The 11,160-nt window shown below is 42.2% G+C and overlaps 1 protein-coding gene across 1 annotated transcript; it reads left to right on the top strand.

Annotated features, from left to right (window-relative positions):
- Positions 1-1,160: 1,160 nt before the first annotated feature.
- Positions 1,161-8,084, top strand: LOC113427752 (uncharacterized). The gene is given in 6 exon segments (XM_087953594.1): positions 1,161-2,770; positions 2,969-3,104; positions 3,224-3,300; positions 5,666-5,792; positions 6,548-7,861; positions 7,864-8,084. Coding segments are annotated over 6 exon segments (2,997 nt in total). The 5' UTR covers positions 1,161-1,513; the 3' UTR covers positions 7,950-8,084.
- Positions 8,085-11,160: the final 3,076 nt, after the last annotated feature.

Genomic DNA, 11,160 nt, shown 5'->3' on the forward strand with positions numbered 1-11,160 from the left:
GTTTCACAGCACCAAGCAGCTTTAGTACAGAACAGTTGAGGTAAGCCACACCCAAGCTTCTTGCTGTCTCCTTGCTCACACAGCAGATACTATTTCAGTTTCTAAACAGCCCTGACAGGATGACCATCCACTGACAGGATGCTAGCCAGATGAATACCGATGGATGAATAGGCAGAGGCACAATTTTTTCTTCCTTATTTTTCTCCCCAAAAACTTGCCTGATCACATAGTTTCCTAGTGAAGCACAAGTATACCCTGCTAGTATCTTATAATTTTTCCCATATCAATCAAGTTTGGATGTATCAATGCATCTATCGTGGAGGCAGGTGTTTTCAAATAGTGTTTTCCTTAATTTGTGCCCATACCAAGAACAAAGCTTTTCTAATACAATGTCCTTGGAAATATTTGTGTATTAAATATAAAGCACTATGGTGTGGTATATAAATCTAAGTGCTGTGCATCTATGGAGATTCTCAGTCATCCTGGTCATGATTGTCCCAAAGATGCTTTTTTTCAAGAAGCAACTGGACTTCCTTTTTTTTGTCTGAAGATGTTTGACTTCTCATCCAAGAAGCTTGAACATAATGGGACTTACTCCCAAGCAAACATAGAATTGTCCTGTATGTTATTAACAGACTAGCTCTTATATCTATGCTTCCCTACGAAACTATGTGATCGGGCTTAGTTTTGGGGGAGGAAAATAAGGGGAAAAAATGTGCCCCTGCCTACAAGCATCCACCGGTATTCATCTGGCTAGTATCCTGTTAGTGTGTGAGACAGTTGAGTGCTGTTTGGAAACTGAAACAATATTTGCTATGAGCAAGGAGACAGCAAGGAGCCTGGGCATGCCTTAGCTCAACTGTTCTGTACTAAAGCTGCTTGGTGCTGTGAAACTAAAACTGAAGAAACTCATCTCCTCTGCTTGTGTTTTGCATTTGGAACAGGTTTCTTTTCAGGTGGGGAGGGGGAATAGAACTCCTTAGCATCAGAGTGTGTTAATAATAATATACAAAATACTAATGCTCTGATGGTCATTTTGAAAAATCCTTTCTTAGTGAGCCCCTAGAAGCCAAGAGGAACATAGGTGCCAAATTTCAAGTTTGTAGGCTTTAAGGTTCTGGAGATTTTATGATGATGCATGAGGGGTATTTTGCTTTTATATACAGAGATTAACAGAGTTGGAAAGGACCTTGTAGGTCATCTAGTGCAAACCGCCCCCCCCTCCCCCGCCCAAGCAGGAGAAGTGAAGAGCTGCTTCAGCTCTAAAGTGCTATGAGTTGCCTATGTTCAGCAAGCGGCGTCCGTGGGCGTCCGGTTGAAGGACGTATATAAAAGTGAATCCCCCCTTCGCGGAGTCAGGGAAAAGGCGCGGGCGGCGAAGCCCCGCCTCTGGGGAGGAGGGTCCTCTGAGGGAGGGAGGGGCCAGCAGTTGCCATCAAGCTGCGGACATCCCATCGAAGGGGGTTGGACGGCGGTACGGGAGAGGGGCGCAGGGGTCGGGGTCAGACAGGCGATGGCGGCGCTGGACATCTCCCCGGAGCAGCTGGCGCGCAGGCTGGCTGAAGCCGAGACGCTGCTGGCGGCGCGCGTCTCCGAGCCGGTCCAGGCCCGCTGGCGCTGGGCGGTGAAGCTGGACGAGCCGCCGGACCTGGAGCGCTTCTGCGCGCAGCTGAGCCAAGCCCGGCGTGGCCGAGAGGCTCTGCTAGCCCGGGACGCGGCGCTATCGGAAGCTGAGCAGGAGCGACTACAGGGACTGCTGCGGCTGGAGATGGCTCTCTTGCGCGGCATCCAAGCGCTGGCCGAGGGCGCGGGGCCGGCCCCGTCTACGACGGGAAGGAGGCGCGGGAGGAAGCCCGGCGGGGCAGCGCTGCGGGCGGCTCTGCTGGGACTGACGGCGGAGCTGGAGGCAGAGGAGGGACCGGGCCTGCCCGAGGACGTCGGGCTCGTTCTGCAGCTCGCCCTGGAGGCGCTGTTGGAGAAGCGGCCGCGGGAGGCTGTCCGAGCGCTGCAGCAGGAAGAAGGGCGCGCCCGGCCGAAGCGGCTACTGGCTCTGATCCAGGCCCTGCAGGAGGAAGGCTGGGCCGAGCGAGGGGACGAGCTGCCCCTGCAGGAGCTGCGCCCGCTGCTGGAGAAAGCGCTGCGCCTGGTGTGCAAGGAGCGGAGTTGGCCGGCTGGTGACCTGAAAAGGGCTCTTTGGATAGGCCCGCTGGAGGAGGAGGATGCTCAGAATGGGACCTTGCCAGAAGCCTCTTTGGAGGGGTCAGGACTGGAGCACAGGTCCCCCCAAGAGTTGCCCGTACAGAGCTCCCCAAAAGACCCTCACCAGGATCATCTTGCGCCAGGAAAGATTGTGCCCACTGACCTAAAGCCTCACCTTCCAAACGAGGCTGCATGCGGGCTTCAGGTGGAGATGGACGCTCCCTCTTTGAAGGATGCTCCCGGGAGGAAAACAGAAGACCTTCTGAATGTTCTCCAAGAAACAACCAGCAGGAAGATGGGCGTGCTGCCATCCAGCTTGTGGGACCAGGGCCCCCGGAAAGCGTGCAGCCACCTCCACCAGCTTTGCCGCCAGTGGCTTCAGCCCGAAAAGAACACAAAGGGGCAGATGCTGGATCTGGTGATCCTGGAGCAATTCCTGGCTATTCTGCCCTCAGAGATGGAGAGCTGGATCCGGGAGTGTGGAGCAGAGACCAGTTCCCAGGCGGTGGCCCTGGCTGAAGCTTTCCTCCTGAGCCAGAGGGAGGAAAAGAAGGAAAAGGTAGAAGTTCAGGTGAGATACCTTCAGCTGGTAAGCTTAAAGTGGGACTCAAAGAATAACCATAGGTTAGGATTCTTAACAGTTTTACCTAATAATGTTTTGAAGATGCTAAGGAAAGATGTTTAAGGCAAATTGTTCCATTGAGCAGACTGCGAGAATCTTTTACTTTCTTCCGTAAATTCTCTTAATTGCACTTCTTTGCTTCTCCAGGCCCTTCATTTCCAGAGTCCTGACTTGAAGTCCATCTCTGTGAATGCCGAGGAAAGGAGGGATTTTCCAGATCCTTCCCGGGAGTTGGTCTTCAGTGGGATCTTCCACGAAGATCAAAGTCAAGACACCTTCTACGGTAAGAGAGCATTCTTTGGGGAGAAAGCTGTTGTACTTCGTTCTTTTTGGATCTCCTTTGCATCCCTATGTTAGTAATGATGTTTCTTAAAATTCTGCTTTTGACATTTTTACTCACAGAGAATGGAAAGTCCGCATTCATAGGTTCTTCTCCTTTTTCTGATGGGGTTGAAAAAACAGTTGAGCCTCTAACTCAGGTATTGTTTATTTTATTTTTATTTACTGGATTTGTGTGCTGCCCAGTTCATCTAGGGGTAGGAGAAGAAATGTCAGAGAAGATAGGTTATAGATAATCCTCAACTTACGATTACAATTGAGCCCAAAATTTATGTTGCTTAGTGAAATATTTGTTAAGTGAGGTGGCCTCATTTTATGATTTTTTTCTCACAGTTAAGTGAATCGTTACATTTGTTAAGTTAGTAACGTGGTTGTTCAGTGAATCTGTATTCCCCATTGAGTTTGCTTGTCAGAAAGTCGCAAAAGCTGATCACATGACCCAGGGACTCTGCAATCATCATAAATATGAACCAGTTGCCAAGCAGCTGAATTTTGATCATGTGACTATGGGGATGCTGCAACAATCATAAGTGTGATAAACCGTCATAAGTCTGTTTTTTTCCAGTGCCGTTGTAACTTTGAATGGCCACTAAATGAACTGTTGTAAGTTGAGGACAACTTGTATTATGCGGTCTCTTGTTATAGGCTCTGTATATAATACTGTATATTGTTTATAGCAATATAAAATGGGGGCTCAGCTTCAGTAATGCTTAGCTTAACTCTCTTCTCAAAACTGCTTTGGACTGACAAGTCAAAATTGGATTGAGTGTCATCCAAATATTGAATGGACTTCACAAATCTAATCTTTCAATGAGCCCTCTGTACACTCTTGGGAAAGTGTGTGTATATGAGGGAGCAGGACTGATCCCTCAAGAGACCCTCAGTCCATTGGCTAACATGTTAAGAAGATCCCAGCAATGCATGGTTCTGCAACTGGCTGGCAAGACGCGAACCAGTGATATGCCTATCTGTGAATTGATCCAGAAAGATACTTTGGTTCATTCACTGAAGGGCCATAAAAGTTGTGCAAGCACGGTTTATTTGATTCGGTGACCATTTCCAACCAATGCTTCTGAGAGACCAATAAATAACACTATTTTATTGTAGCTTGCACTATTTTAATTGTTAAAATTGAACCAGTTGGCTTATACAAAGGGAGATAGGTGTTCCCTTAAATATCTGGGACCTTTGGTATAAAGTGCTTTATTTATAGGTTACAATAATTCAATTCAAATTTATTAGCCCCCCCCCCCCCGATAAAGCAGTTCTGAATCATACCAAGAACCAGTTCTGCATTTTGAAACAGTTACAGCTTCCAGATAGTCTTGAAGAGCAGCCCTAAGAAAAGTGCATGAGTGACTGAAGATCCTTCCAATCTAGGAAATGATGCAAATAGCATACAAAGTTTTTACAAAGTCCTTTCTGGTCATGGAGGAAGTCACCTCAGATTGTGCACCAATCTTGAAAAGAGATGTGCTACCCTATCCAAGATCAGAGATGAAATATCTCCAGATCTGAGTGGCTATGGACCTAAGCAGATCTAATCTGTTTCCTCAGATAATGTGCTTTGTCCACAACTGTTACTACATTGGTCAAATGCTGTGAACTCTGCTTTTTTTTTTACATCAAGTTTTTAACCCTGCAGAGCATGTCCCAAAGGTGCCTTTTAAAAGGTGACTGGACTTTGATTTTTTTCTTTCCTTGAAGATGTTTCACTTCTCATCCAAGAAGGTTCTTCAGCTCAGTTATTCACCCAACTTCTTGGATGAGAAGCAAAATGTCTTGGGGGGGAGGGGAGTCCAGTTGACTTTTGAAAAAAAGCACCTTTGGGGACAACCATGACTGAGAATCTCCATAGACATCCTGCAGAGTATGCCTATTTAATCTATTGCAAGTTTTTGGGGATTCTAGAAACCAAAGAGAGAATTTATGACATTTGGGGGGAGGATGTAAGTTAATAACTGCATCTATGGGAGCATGTGCCTGGTTTTTAAGTCAATTGCAATGATCATAAATGTCATTGTTTGTTATGGATGCGGTTTTGTCGAAAACTGAAATAAGTACTGGTTTTTGGTAAAACCATTATAAATCATGGTCACATGACTGCTGGATGTGCTGCAAATGGCAGTAAATGCAGCCATGCTGCTCTGGGCCTGAAGTATGGTCATGTAACCATGTGGTGATGGAGGCGTGAGTATCGGAACTTTAAATGCGGGTCATAGGTCCCTTTTTCAAATAGGTTGAAATATCTCCAGATCTGGATGATTACAAACTGCAGCTTGACTGAAACATCTAAAGACTCCTCAGATAATCTGCTTCATCCAAAAATCTTATTTCAGTCAAATGCTGTGAACAGACAGCTTTTTTCCACATCAGATTTTTACCCCTGCAGAAGATGCCTGTTTAACCCACTGCAAATCTTTTTGCTTTGGGATTCTCGAATCAAATGGAGAGAATTTTGAAAATAAAATTTGGATGCTCATAGGGATATATGCCTGTTTGCAGGTTCTTGTCTCTTTAGCGGAGGTGGCTGTGTGTTTCTCTGAGGAGGAATGGTCTCAGCTAGATCCTGTTCAGAAAGACCTGCACAGAGAAGTCATGCTGGAGAACTCCAGAAATGTGGCCTTTTTGGGTAAGGCCCCCTGCCCTGCCCCCAGATGCTTAGAAGAAATACTTTGTGAATAAATAGAGCCAGCTATGTTTTCTCTTTTAAAGGTTCATAAAATGATCTTACCTGGCTGGGAAAAGGAGGGGTGCTGTCATTTTACAGTTAAAAAATTCATTTAATGACACTAGATGTAACTGTTGTTACTATGTTGACTCCTATTTCTGTACCCCAAATTCTCCTCCCTCTTTTCACTATATACTTGTTCTTTTCCCAGTTAATAGCAAGAATTTCAAGATAAGCAAAAAATTAGATGTAGTTAGTACAACTCCTTGCTCCCATCCTCCCACTTCTCCATCTCTGCAATAAATATTACAAGCTTCTTCTCCCTGATTCCTCACTTTCTTAAACTGAATTCCAGCTGTGAGTAGAATTCCCTAAATAAAATTAATTTATTGAGTAAAATGTGTAACAGTGTAAACGTGCTTTTTTATTTAAATAAGTGGATTTTGTGACAGTTTAAGAAACTTATAAATAAGTATTCTATTATTATATTGTACAGTTTTCTTCATATTATTGTTATAACAAGCTGTCACTCAAAGTCCAACTTTTGTAAGGCTTTGATCAGAGTATTTAATGTTAGTCAGCAGAACACCTTTCAAAACAGTGGAGAATCCTTGGCAGATTTTCACTAGGGAATTTACACTTACCTTCTATGCTATGAATTATTGGTTTGTTTCCTCTACCTTGCCTCAATTTTCATTCATTCTTTTTCTCTTAAGGAAATAATGTTCAAGAGAACAAGGAAATCTTCCAAACATTCAGGGATGAAGAGAGAAGAAAGGAGTTTTCATACTCAATGGAAACAACAGAAAACGAAAGAAATCTGTCAAACAGGAGTAAAAGGAGCTTAACTTTCCCATCCATTGAAATTCAAGGAGATCAGAAAGGTAATCCAATTGTGGAAAATGTGGAAACATTTGAAGAGAGCTTAGATCTATATGAACATTACACAATTCACATTAAAGAAGAGGATCTAGGCGAAGAGGTTGAAAAAAGCTACAATTGGACTTCTAGCATTTCTTTATGTGGAGAAGCCAAAATGAGAAATAAAACATATAACAGTACAGAGAATGGAAAGTATTTGAGTGGGAGCAGTTCTCTTATTCCTAGTGAAAGGACTGACTCGGGGGAAAAACCGTATAAATGTGTGGAATGTGGAAAGAGTTTCAGCCAGCGTGGTAATCTCAATTCCCATAAAAAAATCCACACAGAAGAGAAACCTTATAAATGTGACGAGTGTGGAAAGAGCTTTACTCAGAAAGTCAATCTTAATTCCCATAAAATGATTCACACAGGGGAGAAACCATATAAGTGTGAAGAGTGTGGAAAGAGCTTTACTCAAAATATTCAATTGACTTCACATCAGAGAATCCATACAGGGGAAAAGCCATATACATGCATGGAGTGTGGGAAAAGCTTCAGGTGGAGCACTCAGCTTACTTCCCATCAAAGGATCCACACAGGAGAGAGACCATATAAATGCATGGAATGTGGGAAGACTTTCAGTGAGAGCAGTTCTCTTACTTTCCACAAGAGGATCCACACAGGGGAGAAACCATATAACTGCATGGAATGTGGAAAGAGCTTCAGCATGAGCAGTTCACTTACCTACCATAAAAGGATCCACACAGGGGAAAAGCCATATAAGTGCTTGGAGTGTGGAAAGAGCTTTACGCAGAACATTCAACTTACGTCTCATAAAATGATCCATACAGGGGAGAAGCCATACAAATGCACTGAGTGTGGCAAAAGCTTCAACACAACCAGCAACCTTGCTTGTCACAAAAGAATCCACACTGGGGAGAAACCATACAAATGTATGGAGTGTGGAAAGAGTTTTACTCAAAATATTCAACTCACTTCCCATGTAAGGATTCACACAGGGGAGAAACCATATGAATGTAAAGAGTGTGGAAAGAGCTTTACTCAAAAGATTCAACTTACCTCTCATAAAAGGATCCACACGGGGGAAAAACCATATAAGTGCAGGAAATGTGGAAAGAGCTTCCGTAATAATGGGTCCCTTACTCTTCATGAAAGGATCCACACTGGAGAGAAACCGTATACATGCATGGAGTGTGGAAAGAGCTTCAGCCGGGGCAGTCATTTTGCTTCCCATAAAACAATCCACACAGGAGAAAGGCCGCACAAATGCCTTGAGTGTGGAAAAAGTTTCCGTGAAAACACTTCTCTTACTATTCATAAAAGAATCCACACTGGGGAGAAGCCATATAAGTGCTTGGAATGTGGAAAGAGGTTCCGTGAGAATGGGTCATTTACATCCCATAAAAGAATCCATACAGGGGAGAGGCCATATAAATGCATGGAATGTGGAAAGAGCTTTACGACGAGCAGTAATCTTACATCCCATATGAGGATCCATTTAGGTATGAATGTGTATTTTTAGATTTTATATATATAATTATATTTACTTGACTCCTGAGTATATAATGTATATTCCTGAAAAAGTACTTCCCTCACTGTGAAACCCTGATTGAAAACTCTGGGTGTCCAAAAGGTATGGTTAAAAAAGTACAATCACAACTGCTTGTTTTTTTTTGTAAGTCGCACATGAAATGCACATAAAGGCAGAGCTTGTATCACTCAGTTATGGGTGCCCTGTTTTTTAAAGTTTTGTCATTTTACAGTCCAGCCATGTGGCACATCAATAAGAGAAAATCCTTTTTTCAGAAATTTGGAGTTGAAAATGCTTGGAATGTCCAGCTTTGCTTCAAAAACCAGTAGAACCACCATTTTATTCATTTTTGGATAAATTTGAAATTGTGTGCTATTTCAATTTATTGAAATGGTGTGCTCATACAATTAATCTCATATATTGTATCTCTGTAGTTTGTGTCTTATATTTCTAATGAGTTTTTTCTTTTTGTTCCAAGTAAGAGATATGCAGGAGAATGAGAACAAAAAGAAGGCAAGCGTGTTGACATAGCAAATAATGAAACATGAAATGAGAGAAGAGAGATTTGGAAATCACAGAGAATCAAGATAAAGAAAATGGAAATAAGGGATACCTTTCAAAGAACATTGGCAGAGATTCTTCATGTCTGAAGATATGGCCCAGATATTGCTACTGATCTGATAAGATCACAGAAGAACAAGAAGAGAACTGCCTTTTGCTGTTATTTTTGGGCGGAACAAAAATCAAAGAGAAATTAGACTCAGAGTGGAACTGAGGCTAGAGAAAACTAGAATGAACAGATAGTACGGAACAATTTTAGTCAACAATTTATTTTTTATTTTTTGTCCCAAGAATCCACCTGGAGAGAAACCAAGTAAATGTTTGGAGTGTGGAAATTTGCTTCAGGAAGAATTTATAGAATTCCAATGTCCTATATGCATGTGCAAAAGACCTTTCTTTCGAGCAGCCAGCAGGGCCATTTCTGCCTTTCTGTAGTGCGACGAGAGCCAGAACAAAAACTACATGTTAAAATAACATTAAAATAGATAAAGACACTTGGTTGAGATTAATTTCTGATCATGGCTTAATTATTATCTCTCATTTTAGTCACATTGGAAAATGAGATGTGACAAATAGTATAAATAAATAAAATAAATAATTTTTGGAAAGCCATTGGAGCCAGCTCCAAAGGTTTCAGAGTTGACATTGGTTTGAAAGTGTTTTCTCAAAGAATGCTCAGCCACGTTGCTGCTCAAATTGACTAAAAGCCACTGGTTTGTTCAGTATCATCAGCATTTTTATCACACCACATTTCACTGAACATCTTACCTTTCTAGGACTCTGTGTTCACTTGTGATAACCCTTTGAGCACTGCTGAAGGAAGTGAGATTGCAGGGAATGTCTTGCAAGGATAGAGGTTCTGACATAACTGTCTGGTCGTGAGAAAGAGGTCATGGGCTTGCATTGAGGAAGAAAAGTGGGAGTGCAAAAGTTTCCATTAAAGTGGAAAAACCTAGATCCATTGTTCCCTGCTGTCCTGTTCCCTTCATGCATGGCTCAGGCAAGGGGAAAGCAGACCTCCAGCACTGCCTCCAGGAAAATGCCCAGAATACCCAGGAAGTAGGACATGGGGGAACAGCCCTTCATTTCCATTTTCTGATTCTGCTGTGGTTGTGTTGGAGGGGGGGTGGGGTTGAAAGGAAAGTCCAATGCTATAAAGAATAATATTGCATAGGAACCTAGAAGGTAAAATCTGTGAATCAAGGTAAGGTGGTTGTAATCAAACATGAGAAGGCAAGATTGAACATTGATTATCTTGGGAATCAGTAAACTAAAGTGGATGGAAATGAGAAACTTTAATTCGGATGACTATTATAAAAAGCATACCTTAAATTTAGTAATAGAGGGGACAAGGACAAAACAGTATCAGAATATGTAGGAATGACATTCACTGATGGAAAAATGGATGAAGAAATTAACATTCAAAGAAGCATCTCATACAAAGCATATTCATGCCCACTTTATGTTACCAGTGCCAAACATGGACACTTGGAATAAAACATCAGTGAAAGTTAGTCACCATGGAAATGAGATGTTTGAGGAAAGCTGCCAGAGTGACCAGAAGGAATAAAATAAAATAAAAATGAGATTATAATAGAATTGGAATAGATCTTAAACTATATATAAAAACAGCAAGTTAAGTGGTTTGTGATTCTATACTATACAAGGCATATACAAAAAGAGAAGGCCAAAGAACAAGAGGTGGACACAGAAGAAGATGGAGAGATAATATCAGACATGTTAAAACTGCATCGTAATGGTTGAGGCCACCAGAAGTGCAAGAAACAGAACTCGGTATCTCAGTAGATTTGAGGTGAGTTTTTCATTTGCTTAGAAGTGTATAAGTAACCAAATGCAGATCTGCGATACCATGTCTAAAACTGCTGAGGTAAGGTTGCAATAAAAAAATAGGTGGAGTTTCCATCACACGATCATGATCACCATCTTTGATTTGCAGCTATGAGTAATATTGACTCTCCCCCCCCCAATCTTCGTATTTTTTTCACCTCTGGTCCTTTTGTTCCTTTGAGATTTTTTTTCATATTTAAGCTGCTTCAAATACTTGGTTCTTGGGCCTCTCAGGCAATGCATCTCTCTTGAGGAAGCATTTCAGTTCTTCAAAAAATATGGATGCTCTTGATGTATTAGATCAAAATATTAGGTTCATATAAGCTGCCATCTTCTGATTTTCTCCTTTTCAAAGAATTCCTCTACACTCAGTGAACGTGGGACTTTTCAAGTTTAATTTGGTGCAAGTTCTGAGGTAAAATTTTGAGATGGGCCTTTCTTTGTGTGTGTGTGTGTGTGTTGTGTGTATCTATATATATAAAGAAACACCCATCTCAAAATTTTACC

This window comes from Notechis scutatus, chromosome 2 (assembly GCF_049901735.1).
Source record: "Notechis scutatus isolate UNSWTSFEM ecotype Mainland chromosome 2, rNotScu1.2, whole genome shotgun sequence".
NCBI lineage: Eukaryota > Metazoa > Chordata > Lepidosauria > Squamata > Elapidae > Notechis > Notechis scutatus.